Raw genomic sequence first — 26,880 nt, 5'->3', positions numbered from 1 at the left:
ATTACATCATCCTACGTGTGTTGTCCTATCCTTGGAGGTGAGAGTGACTCCCCCAGGAAGAGCTCTACATGATTTGGCGCCCAACGTGGGGCATTGAAGAGGTGGATAATCGACTGCGAGGATTATTTAGTTGCTCAGTATACTATAGCGCTGACAACGGGAAAATTTTTTTTGAAAAATTCATGGTTGTGAATTTCTTCAATTTTAATATTAACTGTTCACTGTTATATAAAATAACAAGAAGTACCATACCCAATTTTTGAACAGAAAAGAAATTTATCGATTGATGAATTTTTAGAGAAAAATCGAACTCAGAATTTTATTATCGTGTTATTCGAAAATTGGTCATACTATAAGTCATAGGTTAAGAAACACCATAAGAAAGGTCATATTATTTGAAGAATATTAGGTCTATATTGAAACAATTTATAAATATTTACAGAAAAGAGGATTGAAGTTATTTACATTTTTAAAAGTTTTTAAAACATAAAGAGGGAAGTAAAATTAAATCACGGATATATTGCGGAATAATTTAAGCAGAGTATCACTGCTTTTATATAAAATTGTGCAAAGAATACTAGCCCTATATATAGAATTGCGGCAAGAAATTATAAGAATAAAATATTTATAATAATAATAGTAATAAATTATAAGTGACGTACCTCATTACCGCATGAGTGTCCATTATATCCTGTATGTTCTTATCATTTTATGTTAACGATATTGCTACTTTGATTCACTTCATCACTGAACATATTATTGAAGCACACTTTTGTATTCCTTCACTTCAACGAATTTTTTACACTATTTCAACTTGTGGTCATTCATTTGTAATCTTGCACATAACCTCACATATTCGCGGACGTTTCACTGCACTCGCATCATTGTATCATTCAATAAACCATGGAAAATCCACACCGCATCCTGGAGCCCACATCAGCGATGTCAGAGACGGAGGAGTTCGCGCGGGAGAAATGCCCATGTACCACCGTTCCAGAAGTCCAGACGCCCGTAGCTCATACCACAGAGTTTCCGCCGCCGACCGAAGGCTACATAGGCCTACCCGCCCCTTCCGTGTTACAGATGAGTCTCATCCTGGAAGCGTTGAACAATATAAATAAGAACTACGACCAAATCAATGAAACAATGAACGATATGGTTAGAGAAAACAAACGAGCAAATGAAGAACTAATTAGAGAAAACAAACGAGCAAATGAAGAACTAATTAAGGATATCCGACAGATGCGGAACACAAGTGAACAGAGTTTCAAGAAATCAGAACAAAAGTTGAGGGAAGCGGAAGAAAGCAGGATATCAGGATGGCAAATCGAGGAGAAACATCAGACAATTAAAATCAATATTGGACCAATGATCGAGCCCATGCATGCGAAGACAGACACACTCGGGGAGAAAGTCAAACAAGCAAGTAAACATGATACATGTATGGAGGACCAACCTACCAAGAATGTCAAGACTGAGGTCGCGCCGCACCCCGCAGAACGCCGAGAGGGACCAGCCGACATCACCCGCCAGGACGAGGACGTCATTCAGGGCATAGAGGGACTGCCCATACCACCGACCGCAGAATGCCAAGAAGAGCTGGACGACATCACCTGCCAAGCCGAGGACGTCATCCATGGCATAGAGGGGCCAGCCGTACCACCGCGCGCCGGACACCAGGAGTCCAAGGACGTTGCCGACCACGTTGAAGAGCAGCCCGGACCGCCGACCGCCCACCTCATCGTCCATCCACCGAGGACAGCGCCTGCAACATATGAACCCAGCATTCATGGAGATCGTTCACACAACAATAGAAGTAAAACAGAAATCTACAACAAATCAAAATCACAACTGAAAGTAAAAACCTACAAATCAAAACAACATCCAAGTGAAATAGCAGCTCCACGGAAAAGAAAAATAATGTCAAGAAGAACTTATCTACATCGCCGTCATGTTAGGCTAAAATCTGACATCAAAGCTTTTACCAGCATGCAAGAAAAAAGGAAGACGGTATCAAGAAGGGCCTACAATCACCGCAGTCATGTCCGGTTGAAATCAAACAGACTGTACACCGGCATGCAAAAAAGGAAAATATCATTTGGAAAGGCACACAGACACCACCGGCATGTCAGATTTAAGGATATCAAACTACATGTCACCGGTAAACAAAGAAGGACAACATTAGCTGAAGAGATCTACCTACTTCGTCGGCACATTCGTTTTAAGCCAAGTTTTAATAAAACGGATAGTTGCAAATTGGAATTGGACCTTGAATGACACCGAATCAAATTTAGATGGGGGCTTGAGGAAATAATAATCTTTTAATCAATTGGAAGCTACATTTGTGAAGTACATCAGCTATCAAACTTCTTCATAGTCACAGCCTACCCATCAAATCATATCCTTGCATACTAGCATCTTTCTACTGCAGCCTAATCAACATAACCTAAACTTCGCCGCATCTCATTTAATAAACAACAATCCACTTCAAATGAAGAAATTATTATCAACTTTAATAACAGAAGAAAATAAAACTACGAAACAACCTTAAAAATTTACCAACCTAATCAAGCCATCCGCCTCATGTTACAGTCATCACCGAAACAATCGTCTAATATCATCTGCACAACTGAAAAATAGAAACAAGAATTATATTATCCACGAAAAATAATTATAAATTAGAAATAACATGAAATTAGTAGTGAATAGGAGGAAAGAAAATAAACAAAGTTTATTTGAAAAAATATGTAAATCTAACCTCGAAATACAGAATCGATCAAGAAAATCTATTCAGAGTCAAAGCCTGTTCGATAATTTTCTTCGTCCCACCAACCAATGTGTGCGAAATCCTAGAGTCAATGTATAGAATCAAAGCAATATCGTTATTTAATTATTGTAACCTGTTATTTAATGTGGAATTATAAATAAAAAAACGCAACCAAAAATATATATTTATGTTAATTTGCACGAAATGCGCATGTTCTATGTCATATAAATGTATTGCTAAAAAAGCTAAAAAGAAAATGAAATTCTTACCTTTAAATGTGAAATTTATTACTGTTGCATCAAAAGATCATGAATTGTAATTCAAATTGATAAATATAATCTTGAAGACTTAATATTTGTAACCAGCATTGATAAAAATCAAGAAAGCCATTTCAAGTGTAACCCTGTTTGTACGCAACGTACTAAGCGCAAATAAGGAATTGCTCGAGTCAAACGGTAGACGATTGTCAAGTCACCGAAGTAAAATCACACTCTCACCCAATTTATGTAAAAGCCAAACCAAAGAGTCGAAACTTGTAATAACCATGAAAAAATGATGAAAGTCTATATTTGTTGCAAATACTGTTCGAATCTTAAGAAGTAATATGTGAAATCTTGTATATTTGTTATAGTTATGGGTCTGCTCATAAGCCACCCGTGAATGGAAGTTGTGGAGTTGTTTTAATGAAGGATCCAAAGAGACCTCATTAATTATTGTATTTCGATTGTATCCAATGGAAGGAACAATCAATTATTATTTTCTCGTAGCCAAAAGTGCACGATATATTGTTTTTAGTGTTAAGTGTTGAGTTTTCGTAGAAGTAAGGAGATGAAATAGTGTATTCATCACAATATCGGATTTTTCAAATAGTCATTGTTTCGACTCGTCTCCCAATTACCTATTTAAAATATCCTGGGGGCTTTTGTGTGATGAATCTTTCAAATAGATCTCATGAGAAGAGAGAAAAATTGTGATTACCTTTTAAAATGAAAGAATTTGCTAAGGGAATAGTTAGCGACCGAGCGATAAAGCTTACTTATCAATAACTGTATATTAGATAAGAGTACCGTTCTGTACTGAATATTTTCTAGAAAATTATTCAATCAAATTATAATTATTTTGCGAATAAAGCACAAATTATTTACGAATTGCTCACTGATTTTGAGGTTACACTTTGTTTACTATCGATCAGATGTTTTTAAAAACAGTTCGAACGCAGCTGACTGATTCGAAGTATCGTCAAATGTCACGCTGGCTTCACGTAAGATATAATACCATCTCTAAAAATTAAAACTATCCATAAAGGATCAAGAATTTCAAATAAAAAAAATAAAATGTATGTGTTATTGTTGAAATTATTTATTATTTAAGAAATTATATTATATGTCAGGTCTTATTGTAACTAAATAGGTCATAGCATGAAATTATATTATTGATAAAATGGCAGAAATTATTTATAACAATCTCAAACCTAATAAAAATTGTACAAGAATATTAATTTATTAATAATTTAATTCAACTGAACCACATGGTAATTAAATCTCTATGGCAGGTCTAAGCCAATCACAGTGCATAGAAATAGCACCAAGACGGTGATTGTTTGAAAGCAACACATGTTAATCTATTATCAGACACCAACCCTGCCTTATCAGTTACACTAGCACGTGTACATTGTATGAGAGGAACTATGTCTAGAAGATTAAGCAGTTTTAAGGATTACCTAAATTGAATTATTATTGTAATTAAAGGAATTGTATTCTACTGCTTGCCACTGACGTCATGTTTACGTCACAAGCGTTCTACCAATGGCAAATTTTTATGCAAATTATTACATCGAGATTCTGAGAAGCAAGGTCTAGCCTAAAAGCTTAGAGAAAAGAGCAGCACTTCCCTTTTGAAATCCTTACCGTGTAGATCTCTTTCATAGTTACCAAAGACCTATTTGTGAAAGTTTCTTGTTCGATTTTAAATATTCTATTTGTGAGCCGATATTTTAGGCCAATCTATTTGTTATTTATAAATTTCTGTTTTCATCAATCGATAATTTTAAAAGCTTAAAGTAAACTATCCCTTAATTAATTCGGTGAAGGAGATATTTAAATTAAAATTCCCCACGTGCTGAAATTGAAGCCTGGATTGCCGCCGATCAAACGATTTTTGATCTAAAGAAGAAAACCACGACTACCAAGGAATTTCACGTGAGTTATAAGTCATAAGGGGCCCCAATCTACGCTTCGAAAATATTTCAGTGCAGAAAAACATAAATTTTTCTTCGTTAAATTATTGGCCACGCCGACAAGCGCTTTAGCACTTAAGAGTCTAGAATTTATTCATATTAAATTTATAAGAATTTGTAGTTGATTAACTATCCTCCGCTGCCTGAACCACGACCCGAGCATTTTTCTAAAAAATATTTTTTATAGGTAATTCATTTTTTCACTATTTTTTCAAAATTGTTCAATTTTATCAATCGTAAAATTCTGTTGAATCACGCATGGTATCATGCAAGCACAAGAAAATTTTTAACTATTCTGTTAATGCCAAATTATTATCAACCTGTAAATCAAATTCTGAACCTGCACTGTATGATTGCATATTTTATTGTAATATATTTCAGTTTTGTTAATTCGCTTTCTGAGTTCGATTATTTCTTAAGCCTGTCAATTATTGTGTCTGATACGTTCTATATCATCAAGAACCGATCGAATACGATCATTGGAATAATTGAATCAAGCTGGATATTGGAGCAGGTCTAAGTGGATGTAGCGAGTGGGGTCAGATCGAGATATTTATTCTTTGTCCTTACCTGCTCATATATCAGCTTTTATCTGTTACCTACCTCGACTTAGGAGCGAACACATCAATTGTACAGCAGATGCAGCCATAGATCATATAAATTCCTACAATAGAGCTTAAAACCCGACAAGACTCTGTTCTCGAAATATATTCTGAACGATATTTGGTTCAAATACCGTATTTTTAATCCTTCAGAACTTATTAGAGACGCAGTCCCGTAAATTATCTACATCGGGATTTTTGCTCGACCTGTATGATTTTGTATGCTCATTCTTCACAGGTAATAATTTTAAGGTATCCGTATTCAGTGTTAGCGTCCGCTACACTACTTATAAAAATTTCATCATTATACAATCTGTCATTAGAAGAATCAAGGGTGAGCGAGCGTTTAGGCCTCCCGCGATTCCGACAATTGTATTGAGTCTTGTAGTGAGTCAATCAGTCTGGTGTTCACTCAGCGTCCTCACACGCCATTGCAAAATTTATAGCCACTACACCACTGACTCAGTGCAAGATTCACCCTACATGTGTGAAGCCGTTAAAAAACGCACCACATGATTTGGCGCCCAACGTGGGGCATTTAAATACAGCATTACATCATCCTACGTGTGTTGTCCTATCCTTGGAGGTGAGAGTGACTCCCCCAGGAAGAGCTCTACAATATATATATAGATATTGGGTAGTTAAGGTAAAAGTAGATTGAACTACCTGCCTTTGCAGGGACCTTCCGTGTTTTTGTTAACCTGCTATTTTAAGTTATTTTGTTTTAGTTTTAAGTTATTTATTCCATTTCATTTATTTTTTCATGATACATTTTTAAACAATAACACAATTGTTTTTTATATATTTGTAACATTTTATTGTATTCTATTTGTTTTGTAATTCTTTGAAATTGAATTGATTGAACTGTCCTATTACAAATGAGAAGCACTCCTTTTAGAATTACTGATGTTAGTAAAACACTTGGGCCCGGTTGCACAAAAGCCGATTCAATTTTAACCGTGATTAATTTTACGAGAACCAATCAGAGAAGGTCTTTTAGAAAAGACTAATAAGATGTATGTATGTTATGTTAGTAACTATACTATCCAATGTGGAATAGAGATTCTTCTAGAAAAGGTTTAGAACTTCTCTCACCAAATCAATAAGAATAGAATATTACGTGAAAATCATCATAAAAGTACCTTATAAAGAGTTTATCATTCGAATTATTTTGAAGTACTTGAGTTGATTCTTCTTTTACTTTGAAACTGATTCAGTAAGTATTTTAAAGAACTACTTTGTGGGATGATTTGAAGTGAGTTTCCTCAAGTCCATCGTTCTATCGCCTCCGTCGATTCGTTTATCGAAGTGCTCCCTCCCTTCCACCAATCACAATCACGGTTCTCGCTATTCTATCCCCTTCATCCACCATCTTCCCCCTACAACCAAGCAATAAACTTGTGATCATTCATTTCTATGTACGTGATTTCACAAGCATTATTATTACTCCGAGCACGGTAAACTCCAATTACGAATAATTGAAATCTTGGCTGCATGGCTGGAATTCATTTCTTGAGTTGATGCTTTCTTATCAAGAATTCTATTGATAATCTAAACTGTGCAGCTTTCGAAAGAAACGGAATTGAATCGGCTCCTTCTGTTCCTGGCGTTTTTCCTCGCTGGCTAGTCTTGCTACCTGTGATGAATACGCCCCCTCAAAATGAGATTCTGTTCATTTTCCAGTTTGTGGAACTGTAAGAAAACTCCCAAGCTGCTTTCAATCGATCTCCAAATTCTTTTTGACATCGCCTTGCAGACTACAACTCTTGAATGAGATTGAAAAGTAGAGCCGGTTCAGATGGAAGCTATTGACTGGAGAGGGAAAAAAGAAGGGGAAAGAAACGAGAGAGAAGTCTGTCATCGTTTATCCTGTAACTCCTTGGGAAAATTAAACGGCTGGCTGATATATGGCCCAATATAGCCTACGTGTTAGAGACAACAGAAGCTGTCTTTCCATTTTTCATTGTCACACTATAAAATTCAAACATTGGACAGGTTTTGGATTGATTCCACAGGACGTGACTCCAGTGCTCGTTCATTCATCAAGTGTCTTCCAAGTAGACCTCCTGCCAACACATTTACAACCGTTCTTTTATTACATTTCAAATTTATGAATTAGATTCATTTTTCCATGAAAAATAATTTTCCTCTGTGGGAGTTGCTAATTTATGATGTTTCATCTGATTTTACTTATCGTGATATTTAAATTTTCATGATATTTCAAGTCTATTGTTGATGACTTCCAACTGAAAGTTTATTTTAGCACTCTTGCGTGTAGTTCAGTAGACATAGAATCCTTAATACGATGTTGATTGAAAAAATCCATATCCTTGTGTATTAGTATTTCTCTTGCAGTATGAGGTTTCAATTTTCAACTGAAGGGGTTTCAATAATTTGCTATGAAAGAGATACTGTGCGCTAACAAATGTTGAGAAATCTATCAAGTAAGCTACATTCTCTTTAAAATATACCATATAAAAGCCTCCTTTATAACACATGAAACTTAATATTTTGTTCAAAAACAGAAACCTGTTGTTTTCACCTAATCATATTATATTGTAATAATCATTTGTGATTGTCAATGGGATAAATAAATATAAAAATTATCATTTTTAAGTTGTTCGAATATTCAAATAATCTTTATAGTAGAAGAATACCTCTACCGACCATATTTACTCAACAAGTGGTGTATAAGTAAAATACAATCCGAAATGTTCTCTGCAATAATAAGTGGCCTATAATACAGGGACATCGAGTATGGAAGACAGCTCTTCTCTTTAGAAACTGTTTCTCCATAGGGAACCCGACACTGTGGAAATGTGTTCGATCGGACCTAGAATGACTGAGTGAAAATATATGTTCGACACTCGTTGAATTGTATTGCAGCCAATTCTTTGCGGCGTTATCGTCTTTGTAGATTGAAAATACGTGTTACTTGCCCGTTTCATTTTCTATTTCCCTTTGCACTTGTTGAAGAAGTGATATTCGGTCGTTGGAGAAACGTCAGTTTAATGCGCTGTATCTTTAACGGTAACTCAACAGAATCTCACAAGTGGTTTAGATCAAATAGCACCGTACCGTATTTTATTTTCTCAACTTACTCGATAGACAGATATTCTCTCTACAATTCGTATTGAATGTGTTTTTTATGTTTGAACAAAGGCAAAATTTTTGTTTCAACTCAAACATTCATTATGTTCCTAATATATTGTGGTTATTATGCAATGGGTAAGGTTTATTTTTGGCTTAAACCTGATTTCTTATAATCTACTGTATTTAATTAGTGTGCTATGAAACTGATTAAATTATCAAAGATCATATTGCTGGATAATTATAATCTATCCTTAAGAAAGCCTACATAAATATTAACCAATTATTTTTTTTCTGTTTTGAATATCTTCTTACCAACAGAATAATATGAATTATTAATCCCAAACCACTAAGAAATGTTCCTCAATTTTCTACTGTATGCAAAAACCTTCATGAAAACACATGTCACTTTTATTTTATGATGGAAATATTGTTAGAATTCTCAATCATCAATACGCTAGTATAAATATTGTCGTTAGTGCCCTTTAAGCCCTCGCACACTTACTATCAAAGAAGATGAACTGAATTAAAAAATCTTTTAAATTTTAATTACAAAATTACATGATATGCTTGTGAGAAAAATGTCCTCAAATATTTGCAAGTAATGACTTTTCTCCTTATTATCAAGGATTTTTCTGCTTTTTCCCACGCAGTTTCCTTCATATTATTTTCTTCTTCTCTTTCTAATTTTTCTATTGGATGGAAACTCTTTGAATCCTCTCCACTCTTCTGAAAATCTTCCTAATCAGAACTTCTCTTTCCAAAATGCTTTTCTGCTCCATCTTCTTCCATGTCCTTGTATCGTAGTCCTAGTGTTTCCCGCCTTCCTCGGTAACTATAGCCGGCAATAAGCACACTGGTGAGCTTTAATATAGAGGATTATATTGCAGTTGCAGTCCTGCAGGCTGTTCTAAGCAATCGGTTGCATAATAGCTCAATTGTGATGCTCGAGGGCAAATATGCACCCATTCACCACCGCTTGCCTGTTTGCTTGCTTGCATTCTATTGGCTGCCGTAATTCGGTCTTAATCTTGCTACACTGATTATCACAACTTGTGACGGCATGCATTGTTGTTGGCTGCATGTGTGGGTGCCTCACCGATTGAATATTGCCGTAAACACGATATAATGACGTGCTCATTAGCCACTTCACTGATTGACCTACCCGCTACCCGCTACATTGAATCAACGGATGTTGCCTCTCTCAACTATTGCTTCACAATAATATTACCAGCATCATGAACCTTGTTACACTTACTGTGCATATAATATTATTACATGATAGATGGCGGGATGTGTCCACCGGCGGTTGTTGAGTTAGTTATTACAAGATTGAAATCTCATTAGTATTATTATCTAAGGCTATCAGGATAAAAAACCTGAATCTCAGGAAATCTTCAATAATACTGCTATGAAAGTACAGAGCTCTCAGGGTGGGGGGAGCATGTAACTTAATATGTTACAATGTATTGTGATTACTTCATTTTTTATGTTGCTCTATTTGAGTTTAATACTCTTTTTTAAGTTTCAAATTGATTTAGTTAATGGCTACATTTTTTCACTGTATTGCGTTGTGTGGTTTTAACCTGTGATTTTGTTTTTATTTCTGTCAGGTTTGTATTTGATTTTGTTTGTTTTTCTGTCATTCTTTTAGGTTTGTATTTGTTTGTTTTTTTTTGTTTTTCTGTCATTCTTTTAGGCTTGTATTTGTTTATTTTTTTTCTATCATTCTTTCAGGTTTGTATTTGATTTTGTTTGTTATTCTATCATTGTCAGGTTCATATTCAATCCTGCCAAGAAATATCACTCGACAACGCAGTATGATGTCTATCTCTGTTTTTTTCTTTCATTTCTTCAGGTTTCATTCAAGTTTTTCAATGAATTTTCCATATGTCAATCATGAAAAAACATTTCATCCAATCTTTTCGATCTCATTAAGGGCACGTTTATGAGAAAAACCTTACTTGTACAAAATGAAAAACGCTGATATAAGAGAGAGAGAGAGTTGTGTCTCGCAACATTTTGTGGTACAAAAATATTGTCAATAAACTTCTATTCATTATACAATCATGTACAGTATAATCAAGTCCGTGATGCCTTAATTTGTCAACAAGTCAATCTAAAGGTGCGTACAAATTTACGCGCCGCGAACATGAGCAATTCACTTCTAATCAACTGGGGCCTGTTTCATAAAAGATACAAGTTTTTAATACATGAGAATCACCATTCCAATTACAAGCTCAATATAGCCGATAAAATCAGCTGTTCTTGTATCACAAACAGGACTTCTAAGTTTTTATGAAACAGGGACCTGATGCCAAGCTTTTCATATCTATATCTTACCGTTTCTGTAAAAATACAGATATAATCAGCTGTACGCACTGTTTCTTTCACTGTACGCATCTTTTATATTCCAATCGGTTTGTATTTCAAATTTACTCAATTCCATTCAATTGGAATATATTCCAATACATTGGAATTTTACTCCTGGATTATTTCCAATTCACATCGATGTGTAGATTCTGATGCATTCTTAAAAAAGCCTACGTGGAGATTGGATTGGTTGTATGGTGAATACTGAATCTATCAATTGTATACCCCTTTCATTCAAATGAGAGTTTTAGCGTTGACTACTGGTCTGGAAATAGCTGTTACAATTCCGGCTTGAATTGAATACAATCAGTATTTTACAATATAGATCAACAACTGATGGCATGATAGACCTTCTTTTTCTTTTTCTTATAATCCATTTTCTATTTATAAATTCCTTTATTAATTGTATAAAGCGATTTGAGTCATTTTTATATCTTTCAGAGCTAGTATTTTCAATCATATGTAAAATTTCTATTATCATTTTTTAAATTCATTTAAAACTTTACTTTTCATCAATTAATATTTTCAAACGTTCAAACAATTCACTCCAATTGTATTTCAATGCAATTTAACATGATGTAAATTTTTGGAACTGCTGTATCAAGTCATTGATAAAACGTTATTCCATGCATGACATATTCCCTGTCAAGTCCAGTGTAACACTCTAGGACAGAAACTGTCTTATTATCTCATGAACCAGAAACATTGAATGTGAATGCAGCACCATTCAACTCTCATATTTCCAGTTGCAATTTCATCCATTTATTTGAGTGTTCCATAAACATAGCAATCAAATTCGAGTGCTGCATGTTTTCAAAGCTGACTTCACTGTGTTTCGACTCACAGACGCCTTGGGCCGTCTATACCTTTGTTACAATTAGTGTTCAATTCTAAAACATCTACTCCCTTAGTTTTCCCACAAAAAAATAGGAACTCACTGCTTCACAATTATTATATTAATTTTCAGGAAGATATTGTTCAAACATCACACTGTAAAGATCAATTCTCAATCCCAAGAGTAATTTTGGTAGTTACAGTGGAGGGTAGCATAGAAGAATCCATCAATCAATCGAATTGAATATAAAGTTTGTAATCACATTTCCATTCCTCTATCCGAAAATGTTTTTTAAATCATTCTTATTTTAGTATAATAAAACTAAATATGCATTGTGCAATCATATTTTGATAAATTCTTTTAATTATTTTGCTCGCTAATAATGGAACTCAATATGCATTGTGTGGTCATATTCATATTTTCATTCCAAACTCTTTCTGAAAGTTATACTCATTTTTTAAATAATGGAACTGAATATGCATTGTGTCATAGAATTTACACTCAAACTCTTTCTATCTACGCTATTTAATAAGCCGGAATCCACCGACTTTTTTGGTTAGACTCGTGGATGTTATTTGTTGTTGGTACTGTAACAGGATGATAGCATATGTTGGACAATGTGGGGTGAGAGAGAGTGAAATGGGGGATCTGCTCTGTCCTGGAAGCCATCCGAATCATTCGGCTACAACACTGGGCATCGCCAAATCCAACTGAAAGCCAAATTGCAATTTCTGATATTTCAAAATTCAATTTCGTTCTTTCTCCATAAAGAGAATGGCGAATAGCCACACGTCCGCGTGGGACAATGGCCGGCAGCACGTGAATACAGTAATTTACTCTTTTGGAGGAGCCACGGAAAGTAACAATGCCAACAACCCCAATCAATTTTGCTACTCTCTTCTGTTTTTTCGCCAAAAGCTATAATTGATGTCCTACTTCCAAAATTGAACGTCCTTTCTCTCAAAAACAAGACTTATTACATCTGGATTGAATGAGGTAAACCGTTGTTGATGGCCTATAAACTATTTCAATCGTTGAACACTCATCTCGAGTTTTCTCACATGTATGCGAAAAAAATGTTAAAATGGTTCCAAGTTGTCTGTTCATGTGAGGATATTCATATAATAACAATTGGAATTCATTATGGAATATCTTTTTCCTAAATACAGTAATATTCCAGAGAGATTCACTGACATGAAAGAGATACTAAGATAGCATCATGCTAACAATAAACGGGGCTTACACGTAGTAAATGGTAATCTAAGGTGTGTACAGACTTAAGCGCTGTGTGACACACAACCAAAGCACGAGCAGTACGCAATAATAATGATTCAGGCGATTCCGGTTCGCGCGCAACGAACTGGCCAAGCTTCCGCCGACAACAAAGGAACAAGTAAGCTCGCGCTTTGATCTCTATCACCGTACTTAGCGAATCCTTGTTCGAGAAACGCCTTTTGTCGCGCAGCGCGTAAGTCTGTACGCAACTTTAAAGTTTAGGCCTACAACAAAATATACGATTATAACGATGCGCTTTCATAAAAAAAGTTCATCTATCCTAATTATACCATAAAAAAGCTCATCTATCCGAATTATACCATAACCAACCTTCTGAACTCAATGTACTATGTGTTTTACAAGATTGATTCCATTAAGAAAATGAGAGAAGTATATAGTAAGTAGTTCCACAGTTGGATTACTGTGGAATTGGAATAATTTAGGACGTTTATATTCTACTGGTTTAAGACCGACTATTATCAATGCATGACCCTTGCAATGCAGTTTCGGTTGATGAATTGTAATTTAGGGTCTAGTTGGTTTCAAGTTAGTGATCTCTTGAATCGAGTTTTCGTATTAGCCTATGTTGAAGGCAGCTATTCAAATCTTATTACTAGAGCAAACACGTTTTTTTTGCAGGAAATTCATCATTTTTGTGAGCAAAAACGAGGAGTTGACAGAATTGTAAATAGGAAGAGTGGAAAAGGGAACAAATCAAACGTCTTGCGGAGTAGAGGAGGGAAGGATGGGAAGTATCTTTTGAATGAAGTAGCGAAAGATAACGACGCAAAAGATACTCGAGGGGTGGGAGCCCTGGCGACAAAGGAGAGGCTACAGAAGAAGAGGCCGTAATATTCCGACTGTGAATTCTAAAAAAGACGCCGAGTGATGGTGTTACTGAGCGCACTGTTCGCGCGGGAGTGAGAGGCTGCAAAATGGAGTTTTCTCGGAGTTGAAAGGAGCGAATGAAGTTAGTGAGTGCCGTCGCCGTCAGTGGTGCAGCGGCAACTTCAAAAATATATTCCTAAAGAATAAGGAGAGACATCGTGTATAGTAGCGAAGTTTGAGGAATATCTGCAGGAGCCACACACTACACAAAGGGACGCAGAAGTTCACATCCAGTCAACATGCCCTAATGACGTCATTTTCACATCACCCTGCGAGGTTTTCGGGCATATCTCGAGTCACAAATGGACCATTACCGTCACTTCAGCACCTTAATTCATCTGGAACTGTGCTGTTCTTGATTTTCAGTGAATTAAAGTGTTGGATGAATTTGTGTTTATTCATCTTGAAAGTAGTTTTCCGACACAGAAGCTCTGAATACCTGTCCAAAACAAAATAAAAGCTAATGGATCACTGTGATAAAAAATAATTATTTGTATGAAGATCATGTTATTGTATTCATTTATAGTTTGTGTCTTCATTGACACAGATCCCCAAGGGTACTCCAACATTGGAGTTTCTGTCCTTTACCGACAAAAAAATGATTTATTTATAGTATTGATCTAGAGGGACGGACGAAAACGAACGGACAGAAACAAACAGAAGAAGTCGGCTCCAATGTAGAAGAAGCTCCCTAGATAAGTTTCACAAGTAATCAGCGGTTTGTGTTCTAACGTTCTAAACGTCTCTGTCGGGTCTTTCAGCTCTCCATATAAGTTTGAAGAGCATGATAGGTCTAATATAGTCACGGTCTCACAAATTGATCCCTGAACCGATTTACCCCTCACAAAGCATCAAGGGGCTTCTTTGCATAGTAATTACATTCAGTCATCCAGCTGACTGTTTTTTCCAGCTATTGAGACGATCAGCCTAGCAAGCCGTGATTTTATAATTAGGAATACAGCAGTCAGGCATGAGCAGTTGGCTTCCTTCAACTGTCACCCGCCCCCGCACCGAAAAAATAGTGATAACTTATTAGACCAGATCTGTAAATACTCTTATATCAGGTTGTTTCAAGAGATCACGTCTAAGGTTTCTTGAAGATAAACCTGCTCAAGCATAGGAATCAAAATAATAGGTAGAAGTGGTGTAACAAAGTAACAAAGAGGAATGTGCTCAGTATCGGATCAAATAATAGAAGTGGTCATAACCCAGACAGACATCAAGATACAGAACATCTTTGTATAATTATTATACAGTAATAATATTCCACCAGTTGGTGAACTGTAATTTCTAATAAAATTTCCCATCTTTATTAAAATTATTAAAATTTTAACTGGTTACTGAATTGGTTGTTTAATTGCATTGTTGTTTGACGATTGCATTGTTGGTTGGCATTTAGGAGGCACAGGCACCAGACCGACACTGAGGAGATCACTCTCGGGCAACATTATTAGTAGAGGATGTCGTGGTGTCTGTACACCTTTGTAATTAGAGCCGGGTTGCTTTGAAGCACGCATCGCCCCGGAAGGCGAGCAAACACCATTACTTATGCTGCATCGGCCCTCAGCCTCTCAGCCCCTCTGCCCCTCTGCCCCTCTGCTTTGTGTGGCTCTAATGAATTGTGAAAGCATTTCCATCTCGAGTGAGGAGACAGCATTTTGCATGCAAATCGAAAATCACTCAAAGTGAAGAACTGGTGAGCACATGTCGCGTGTAATCTTGGTCGCACTGTGACAACATTAAGAAGTCGCGAGACTTCTCTGAAGATGTTTTCGAAGCTTGAAGCTGATGGGTTTATTCTAGTGCCATGTAAATAATGAAAACGAGGTTCTCTATAATCCCAGTGATGAGGCATTTGATTGTTTTGTTGGATAATTGGGAGGAAATGATTGGTCGATTTCCTAACGCCAATGCATAATAGAATTCTGCTGAATTGATTAACTTTTTGTAACGTGCCTTGATAACTAAGAATCGTTGGTAGAAGATTACGACAAGAAGAATACGTAATGAGAATAACCACCTTTATTCACAAGTGATTCCTCAAATAATGTTGAAGGGCCTATAGTTCTATATAACTTCAAAGAATATAATATTAACAGTTATTCCAAGTACAAGATGACACTTTACAAGTTGATTCTTAAGTCTTAATTTTTCCACAACACACAACTAAACCTTTATTTATTTCTTCTGTTACAGGAGCAGAAACGAAAACTATTTCACACATCAATCTACGAATCAGAAGTGCAACTGAAGAAGTTATACGTTCAAACATGTCGGCGTCTTCCAGCTTACGGATGTAAAGTCTACCAGGTCAAGGAATTATTGCGAGGGAAAACTAAGAAAAAGGTAAAACCTAAATCAAAAATATACCTTCATCTCTCATGGTTACTTAGTTGCATATAATAATGATGAAGTCAAATATTATTTGACGTTTCAACTGTTTAAAATATAGATTGCTGAATATCAAATTATCAACCCTCTATGGAGTGAACGAAATCACGATGATCTCTTATTACTAACTCTAAATTCCATATTTCCATTCGAATTCTTCCTTTACCTGTTGTCGATCTGGATGCTACTTATTTCTCAATTTTCACTTTATTGACTCGGAATAATGAAACATTTCTTCTAGATTTCAATCTGACCACCATTATTGACAATCCATCAATATAAAATATCAGTAGGCCTATCATCTTGTCTTTGATTAGTCGAAATTATTTGAATTTATTGTTCATCATATTTGGCGAAATAAATTATTCGATTTGAAAAAAAAAATTGAGTTGTAGTTACTCACTCACTCACTCACTTGTTTTTTCTACTTACTTGCAATACCTTAATTATTAATTAGTGAATTAGGCTGTCGTATAAAATTATACACTAAATCAAATTCAGACTCTGAAAAAATTTATTCATGGTGATTTTAATTGATACTATCATAGAGAAAGCAAACACTAGTGTCTTGTGTATAATTTGAGGTTATGCTTCCTCTATGATACTACTCAGCTCGTAGCCTTGGACCAATAAAATAATTAAAACTAATATTTATAAAATAACATCGTACAATTAATTTGTGTTTCTAATCTGTTATTTTATATATTTTTTTTAAAAAGGGTACTATGATGTTATTTAATAAATAAAAAATAAGTACCCCTGAATTCATACATGTTAAAAAAATAATTAAAATGACTTACTGTTATCACACTTGAAACAATAGTAATTAAAATTGCAAATTTATAATCTTGGGCTATTTATCACTATCGCACAATCTTCAATCAACATCCAAATGGAACTAGTGACACAGATTGAGGAAAAATTATTTCCTGCAATCACTTTAATGGATGCAAATTGATTTGATGGAGAAGCAGAAAGCAGTGCTTCATCAGACTGAGGCCCTCGGCTGTATTATACAGTAGGCCACATTGTAACGCCCGCCTCATTCCATTGCCGTCAGCGATGCGGTGTACTCAAACACGACGCTCATTTAATGATCTGCTAAATGTTTGCAGTCTGTCTTGAGAGAAAGACGGAAATGGAGAAATGCGTGATTCAAACTGGTGCCAGCTCACAGTAGCAGTGGTTCTGTGCTGGTTGGAAATTATTAACTTGAATCAGACAACGTTAATAATATCGAAAGTATAATTTTTATATTTTTAAGCCTAAAAAATATAATTTCATCTTCCATTCTTATATATTCTATTGAAAATACCTCATATCTCCAATTTAACCTATCCAATATAATAAATACAGTAGTATTATACCAATACAGTATAAAAGAGATTTCATGATCACAGTCCCTTGTGGTATTTAATACTTCAAAAAAATATTGTTTCTCTTCTACTGTTAGATTTGTGATACGGTTCAATTTCTTTAACGTGTAATGGTGATGATTATTGAAATAAATTAATTATGGGTTTGTGTTTTCATAGAGATAAATTTAGTATGGGTTCATTCGAAAAGTGTAGAATTAGGACTTCAACAATGAGACTTTAGTGATCTTGTAGCTGAATTTTGTGTGTCAATTTTTATCGTGAGAAATTTATTTTTCTGTTGAATTTTATGCAGGGTTGAGATATTCTCACGGAACTGTATTTCCGTTAGCGATGGAAAATACACGAGTATTTGGGAATATTTCAAACTTTCATTATTTTCCTTTCCCACGGAATTATGCTTGTCTCCACGTGGACCGTTGTCTCGTTGGTGGAAGGGGAACATAATTTGCGTGGAAAAAGAGCAGTTCCAATCAAGCCGCGGCCGGAATCAGATAAAAATCTAGAGGTAGCCTCGGGCCTCGAAGGCCCTATTTGAACGTGTCAGACTACATGTGGTTGAATATAAGTATTGTATAAATTTTCAAAATGTTTGATTAGTCCGATTTCGTAAAGTTATTTAAAGTAGTTTGAATTGTGTATCATTTTTATTGTTTATCAACAACGTAGTGTAGTGAAAGGTTTCAGTCGTGATGAGATTAATAGTTCTAAAGATAGTGAGTGCAATTATATTGTCTTGCTCATGTTTTAGAAACCCAAATTGACCGAGTCCCTAATTATATTCATTTAGTAGAGAATTGAGTAAAGTCCACGCTACCTTCGTAAACAAACTACCAGAGATCAGAGTTAGCAAAATCTTAAGACGTTTTTTTTGTCATAGAATGTGTAATAAATTGTTGCAGCTTATTTCTTGTCCAATTTCAAATTAAATTGACTCATTGAATAAAATTAAGAAATTGATCAGAATGCAAAAAGTTGAATAAACAATTTGGAAAAGTCTAAAATTACAAGTAATAATAATCCTTTGAGAAAAAATATCATTTATTGGTATAGATATGTTGATGATATAATATGCTTATACAATAATAATAATGATGAAACACATGAAGATTTAGAAAAATATTTAAATTCAATTTCACCTTCTATAAAATAATTTACTATGGAAGTTCAAAAAGAGAAAATAAATTTATTAGACTTGAAAATAAGTAAGATAAAAAATGAGAAAGATAATTTTAATATCTTCAGGAAACCCACACATACAAATTCTCTTATTCCAAAAGACTAACCATCCATGGCAGCAAAAAACAGCAGCATTCAGATCAATGATTTATAGATTGATAGATATTCCTATGTCAAAAGTTTTATGTCAAAATTATGAAAAAGAAGTGAAAATTATAAAACATTTTGCAGTAACAAATGGATATGATACCAAATTTATTGATAAGATGATATATAAGCAAAATATAAACAAATTAATTCACAAAATGATAGAAATTCAGAAAATAAGGAATATATTTGTGTTACATACAACACTATTCTCAATAAGGCAATTAGGAAGACGTTCGCAAAAATTTTTATTTACGGTACAATACAAAACAACAAATAATGCTTTTGATTTAATAAAGAAGATTACTAATAAAAAATACAACAGGAACCATTTAAAAAATCAAGCGTTTATAAACTGGAATGTAGTAATTGTGAAAAATTTTACATTGGTCAAACATGTAGATGTTTTCAAAAAAGGTTCAATGAACATATTCAGGCTTTAAATTCAAAAAATACTACTCAAAAATCAGCGTTTGCTGAGCATTTAATTGAGAATATTCATAATTATATCAATATAAATTCTAATATGAAAATATTAAGCATTGGTAGTGAAAGTAATAAATTGAATGTGAAAGAAGAATTTTATATCTATAAAACTGCAAAATTTAATAGGAATAATTCAATAAATATAATCCAATTCGACTTAAATAATCCTATTTTTGATAAAATTAAAATTAAATAAATAAAATTGAAAATTTTTTAAAATATAAATTTAAATTTAATAACTTTTACCATAAATAATTAGTCATATGAATTTAAACATATGTTAATTTCATATCATTTAGTAAACAGTTATTGAATTTTATTTTATTTTAGAACCTGGAGATGGTGTAAACCGAAACTAGTTGTTCAGCTATTTTAAAGTTTTTTAAAGAATAAAGGGTGCTATAAGATTTATTTTGTTTTATTAATGCAATTTACATTATATATTCAACTGATAATTCATTCTATGATCCAAATTTCTCAATTAATCACGATATGCTCTGAATTCTATGTAATATGAACTAGAAGAGATATTTCAAGAGATACCTCGTATCGCTTCAACGTAACCCATTTGTGTTCGTCTATTTTTCCACCTTTCCTTCACATCGGGGTCTTTCCACTAGCGTTACTCAGAGAGTGCATACTCAAGCCTAGAGGACCTAGAGGTCATGATGAGCGCAAAAGGAGGTCAAATCAATATATATCAAGCTTATATATGAAATAATAATTGAATAGTCCAGTGACATCCGATACGGCTTATTGATTTTTTCTGTCTAAACTAACTCGACTAGGTCCTTGCCTCTCTGCCCCACCTAATAGGAGAGTCGGCTTACACAATTTTCCACTCATAAATCATACTCACACTCGAACGGCTCAAAATGTCAACGTTCTGAAAACTGCAGTTTACACACCCTGAAAAAGGATGAAAATAAAAATAGGCATCTGTGAACTGAATTTCATCCATATGCCGTATTTTTTACTCAACATTTCATCCTAAAAATTTCAAACATGTCATGACTTCGCTGCTTAATATTGACTAGTGACAGCTTTGTTTCATGTTTACATTTTCCTCTTAAACTCATCTATATATTGGTATCCCTTCTCAAATCAAAATTACTTTCATCTAAGACAATTATTTTATTTCTTTTTTCCCCCTCTCAAAACTCATAATGGCAGTGCTACAATGACCTAATAATATTAGTGTCTCTGGATCTCTTTCCCTCAAAAATCATTGCATAAATAATACTTACAGATTTATAAACTCACTATGGATACTTTGATTTATTATCATCTTATTCCTGGTTTATTTTCTATTCTCATTATTTTTCTCTACAATGAATTCAAGATTATAATATCTCCATTGAGAAGAATATTGAAACGAATATAGTTTGATTATAATCAATTTTCATCTTGATTTCAGTAAACTGGGACAGACTGCTTCTGTTTCCGGTATTTTTCCTAGAGTCAAGTTACAATTATTATTTTCCTTCCCATTGGAACCTATCGTATTCTATCACTGTCATCTTCAAACTCCCCGTGTCGTCGTAGTAAATAATTTATTTCTCTGCCAGATCTGTCTTCTCTCTTGTTACATTATTTCCAAGGAAGTAAGGATATCTTCCTTTATCAATGTCTCGTTTCATGTTACACAACATCTATCAGCAGGAAAGTGGGATCATTTTCCATCACAACTGGATTTTGGTAGAGGTCGTTTGTTTGGTATTATTATATCTCATTGTAAGGAATAATAATAATTTATAGCTCTTTCAAATTATGGTTGAATGTTGATGTTCAACAGGAAATAGGAAACCGTTCGAAAGCGTTTTTCCCATTAAGATTCTGAACTTAACTTCTTGAGATTTTGTACTGAACTAGATGGTCTCTGGATTGCATCAGAGACGGATAATGCAATGCAATAAACGGTATCTCTTATCTATGATTGCATGCTATCCAATGCTGTCCAGGGTTCAGCTCGTCGATATTCTTCTATACTACTACCGTACTGGTTTACTGTATCAATCACTGTAGGTTATTTGTTTACGAACTATGTTGGGACATGTGAGTTTAATTCAGATTTTTGCTTTGTTAGAAGTTCCAGATTATCACCTTATTTCTATTGTTTTTTTCAGGCGGCTCGGCTCCTAGGACTAGGGCCTGAGAGGATAGTCCTACTAGACAACAAAACAAAGATCCTAGCAAAATCTCAAAATACTTCGGATTTAGTACAGGTAAATCACGATATAATATCTTAAATATCTTCATACGTCAATGGAATTTGACTCCTGTTAGTTGGAGTCTGTTTGAAATATAAATACTCCTTTGCATATGAAACTATTCTCAATAGTTATCCCTCAAAATTCCAATCAAATGCTACCTCTTTTTTGAAATGGTCATCAGTAGAACAAACTTTGAAATATTTTATCATAACAAATCATCCCACTCTTCTTGTACCGAATCCAATTTTTGTCTCACAATTATAGAATATATAATAATATTGGATCGAATCGAAAAAATCAAAAGCAATTAACATGCTTGTGATTTGTTGGTGTCGAATACATAATGCCAGCTAACATAGACCTATGATCATGACTTGGTTCCAGTGGCGCACAGGTGGAGGCCGCTCCCATGACCGACTACAGCTTGAGTTCCGAGGCAGCCGCTGGTCGCTGGTGGTGCCCTCAGTGGCTGCCATGCGCCAAGTGGGTCTCGCACTCTGGGAGATTCTTCACGAACTGGACTCTACCTTCCTCGAGGAACATGCGCTCCTTTCACGCATTTCGAGCCAAGGTCAGCCGAACATAATGTAAACATGTCGTTATTTCAATTCTCCATCTAATGCAGGTGGTGCAGGGAAACGGAAGTTATTGAAACTAGGGCTTCCACTAAAGAATTCATGTAACTAGTAACTACTGTATAATCAGAACGGCATATTCAGTATTCTGTAGATGGTTTTACAATCAAAATTACCTAAATTGGTCCATGACATCAAAATTATGCGCTCCCATTCGGACTTTACAGTCAGTTATGAAAACTGGACATTGTAGAAAATCTTGGGAAGTGGCTGTGATTTCGATTCCAATATTCTTCTTGATTCATAGATTGCTACAGTTCTTGTAATGTACACTTTCCCTGAAAAGAGTAGATTTGTAGGGCTCTTCGTGAGCCATCCCCTACCCTTTATCCCTTACGGGAAGGTTCTCTTAACTTGAATTTACAATTCAAGCCGTCAACGACTGTCATACTTTAGACTGGACTATAACACGGAACTTTCCTGAATTCACCACAGGACACGTTCATGACGCATCAAGCTGCACGCTAACCCCCCCCCCTCACCAGCATCCAATCCAACATCCATTCTGACATCTAATTGGGCCGCAACCAAATATGATCGATGCCTCTTGCATGGACTTTTATCAAAATAAATGATTTGTGCAGCAGTTAACGCAAGTCATATGAAATGCTCTTTCAGCAATTGCACTAACTACACTAGTTCAGACTGAATGGCAATATCAATGTACCCAGAATACCTTGTATTCTAGGTACCTTGGGCAATATGTTTACATCAATTCTGCAGAATTCCGAGCAACTGTCGGGTCTATAGTGCGACCTACATTACTTTCAAAACTTCCCATTTCACTGCATCACTCTGTAAGTTAGGTGTGTTAAGTAATGGGTTATGCGCTATGGAATGTTCACTTGTGATGATAGAGTAATCGATTCAGTCGCCTTACTGAAGTTCAAAAGAATTATAAATTTAAATAATCGTATTCTCAATTCATATTGAATAGAAACCATGTGAAATTGAGTTTACTACTGTAAACTAGAGTTCACTAGAGATTGATAAAGGTGCAACAACCAGAACTAGTTTCTCAAAATGTTCCAATACATCAATGTGTCTGAAAGTTCAACTAGTTTATTCCCAATCTCAATAATTATTGACTGAACCTTCTTATGCAAGGTTGCCATTCTCGTTGGGCCGGGGAATCTAACTAGACTACAGTATAGATGGGTTTGGTTATCTCACGTAATATCAATAGGTTCAATTATTTGATTTATCAATATAATTTCATTCTACAGTTGTAATGGCAAGTTATTAAACCACCCAAACGTGCTCTACTGTACTCGAGCCACTGTAAGAAGCATCAGGAGTGTTTTTGAGCAACTGGTTGAATGCGTGCACCTGTAGAGATACAGGAGCGTTTTCGTTTAAGCGATAACGGCCAATGACCGAGAAAGAATACTTTTGGATCATATATATTCAGTCTGATTTCTTAAAATGTGGTTCATTTTGAGATTAAACCTCCAGTCGATGGACTGTACAAACGGTTGGTCGGCCGAAAGAGTGTTGTTGTATGAGTGGTGGATGGATGAGGTGTTGATGTTGTGGTGTGCAGAGGTGGTGAAGCGGTCGGTGGTGCATCAGGTGGTGCACAGTGGCGAACTGGAGGCGTTGCAGCGGTCGCTTCACTTTCCGGAGGAAGTAGCGCTGCGGCTAGCCGACACCGAGGACCAGCTCTTCTACCAGGTGCCGCCCATCGACTACCTCAGGCAGGTCACCCTCGACCTGGGAGGCAGTGTTCCACCCCCGCCGCCCCCGCCGTCGTCAGCCGGTGCAGCCGCCTCCGCTGCCCCCGATCGGCCCTCTGTGCGCGCGCTTGTCAAGCGATTCAACGAGGTCAGTCACTACACTACTATAGTCAGACATTCACTTAAAACTGTCAGCATAATTCGAATGGGAAGAATTTTTGTTATTCATAAGGAATTTAATAAACTTTCATTCATGCTATGGTGAGACATTATTCGAATGGGAAGCATTGATTTTATTCATAAGGAATTTGAATTCATTCATTCATTTAATTAAAATTTAATTCCTATAAGGAATGCTGGCAGTGTTAAGTTAATCTCACTATAATATTATTATTTTGTCACTTTCATTCATGCTAGTTAGACAATCACTTGAAACTTTCAGCCTTATTCGAATGGAAAGCATTTTGATATTATTCATAAGAAATTAAAATCCATTCATTCATTTAATTTGAAATCTTAATTCCCATATGGAATGCTGACAGTGTTGAGTTAATCTCACTATAATATTATTATATTTTGTCACTTTCATTCATGCTAATCTGACAATCACTTGAACCTGTCAGCGTTATTCGAATAGAAAGCATTTTGATGTTATTCATAAGAAATTTAAATTCATTCATTGAATTTGAATTTTAATTCCCATAAGGAATAAATGAGGAATGCTGGCAGTGTTGAGTTAATCTCACTATAATATTATTATTTTGTCACTTTCATTCATGCTAATCTGACAATCATTTGAAACTGTCAGCGTTATTCGAATAGAAAGCATTTTGATGTTATTCATAAAAAATTTTAATTCATTCAATCAATTTTATTGAATTTGAATTTTCATAAGTATGCTGACAGTGTTACGTGACTCTCACTATAATATTATTATTATTCTCAATTTATTGTAGATTCTTATTGTTGATATTTCTTTTGAAATTGTATCTTATAGTTTGCAGAACCCCATACATTTTTATTGAATTTATTAATTTTATTCAATATTAAATACGGTATTTACTGTTGGCCCCAAAAGTCACTGCCCATCATATTAAATTTAAGGTTACAATAATAGTCTCATGGGTAGTAGGTATTAATGAGTAGTGGAGGTGGGTACCTTTGGGCCACTCTATTGTCATTTCTACTTTCTACAGCAGTATTTAAGTAATGGTCTGCAGTTTCCTGGCTCTGTGATAGTCACATTACAGTGAAAATGAGACTTGCTACACCCACGAGGCTACAGTCCAGTGTTCAATTAAAAGTAAAATTCACAGTATTCTAATTCAAATACTGTTGAACTAATGATTATTTTATATTTTATTATAAATATTGATTAATTAACTAATAGCAACTCTTATAATTTGACGTATTGTTGATATTAATTCACAAGGGGTATTGAAATTAAACAAGGGGTAGGGATGAGGACTTTTGATATGTTCACCTTCTAACTAGTCCGAACAAATATTGCAGCAAAGTCAAATATTGTGTTCCAAACTTTCCCTTCAAATTTCCCTGTCAATTGATCTATTGTTGTTGAACTGAAGATTTTACACTCAACAATATAAGGAAGGTGCGTAAAATAATGAAATAATACGTGAAATTGAAGAGAATATGATGCTCTTTGAGCGCATGATTAACACGGATTTTTTCAATCAATCGTTAAAAAGTTATTAGGCCCAAAAGATGAAGAACTCGGAGACGGAAATTTTTTTCTTAAAATGTGACACCTTCGAAAACTCATATCTAGAGAACTGAAAGAGATATCGAAAAATGTTACAGACGAAACTTGTAGGCTAATTTGTAAGCTTCAGTTTTGAATTTGACAAAAATTTCCGAAAGACACATATTGTTCGAGATATGTGCAAGAAAAACAAAATAATATGGTACTTTCAAACCACCCCCACCCCCTTAAAACAGGTGGTAGGAGTGAGGACTTTTGATATGTTCACCCCCTCACTATCCTTAAAAGAGCTGCGGGGTCAAAAATTGTGTTCCAAACTTTTCCTTCTTTACCTTTTTTGAGCATTCGTTGCCTGGACTAAAATATATGTGATCTGCAGATGATTTATTGATTCGATTGGTGATGTATTAATTCAACTTATCTGTATGTTGGAATGAATAATTTTACAGGAAATTTTTAGACATATTACGCTCTCAAAAATGTAATGAACTTGAAAACAGTATTACATTCCTTTTTTTAAATAGTTTTAAATACAGTAGTTATAAATTGTATGCAATAACAAGATTATTTATAAATTGAAATGCAATGATAATGAATGATAAACTATTGACTGATTTGTGATTTGTAGGTGAGCTCATGGGTGACACACCTGATAATTTCTCAGCCGACGCACGAAGATCGCAAGTCGGTGCTGTCATGCATTCTGCGTGTGGCGCTCACCTGCTGGAACATCGGCAACTTCAATGGAGCCATGGAAATTGTTGCCGGGCTCAAGTGAGTTCTAACACACCTCTAATATTTTCTATCTTCATTCTTCTGACATCTGTCTCTAAAGCTGCGTTTACACCAAAGTTATTAACAAAATGTTGATAACTTAATCCTTATATAGATTCTATTAGATTGAACGGAACTTGACAAACATATATGTTCATCATGATTCATGTGTATGATAAGTTATGTTCAATCTAATAGAATCTATAAGGATTAA

The 26,880-nt window shown here is 34.9% G+C and overlaps 1 protein-coding gene across 1 annotated transcript in view; it reads left to right on the top strand.

Annotated features, from left to right (window-relative positions):
* Positions 1 to 26,880, top strand: part of LOC111050143 — a 565,154-nt gene that overhangs the window by 503,609 nt on the left and 34,665 nt on the right. The window contains exons 30-34 of the mRNA XM_039426978.1: positions 16,263 to 16,412; positions 21,772 to 21,870; positions 22,243 to 22,429; positions 24,037 to 24,317; positions 26,521 to 26,666. Of these exons, the coding sequence (XP_039282912.1) occupies positions 16,263 to 16,412; positions 21,772 to 21,870; positions 22,243 to 22,429; positions 24,037 to 24,317; positions 26,521 to 26,666 (863 nt within the window). The remainder of the gene's footprint in view (positions 1 to 16,262; positions 16,413 to 21,771; positions 21,871 to 22,242; positions 22,430 to 24,036; positions 24,318 to 26,520; positions 26,667 to 26,880) is intronic.

The sequence above is a fragment of the Nilaparvata lugens genome, chromosome 4 (genome assembly GCF_014356525.2).
Source record: "Nilaparvata lugens isolate BPH chromosome 4, ASM1435652v1, whole genome shotgun sequence".
In the NCBI taxonomy this organism is placed as follows: domain Eukaryota; kingdom Metazoa; phylum Arthropoda; class Insecta; order Hemiptera; family Delphacidae; genus Nilaparvata; species Nilaparvata lugens.
Note: the sequence above shows the minus strand (reverse complement) of the source record. Positions and strands in the feature narration are given on the sequence as shown.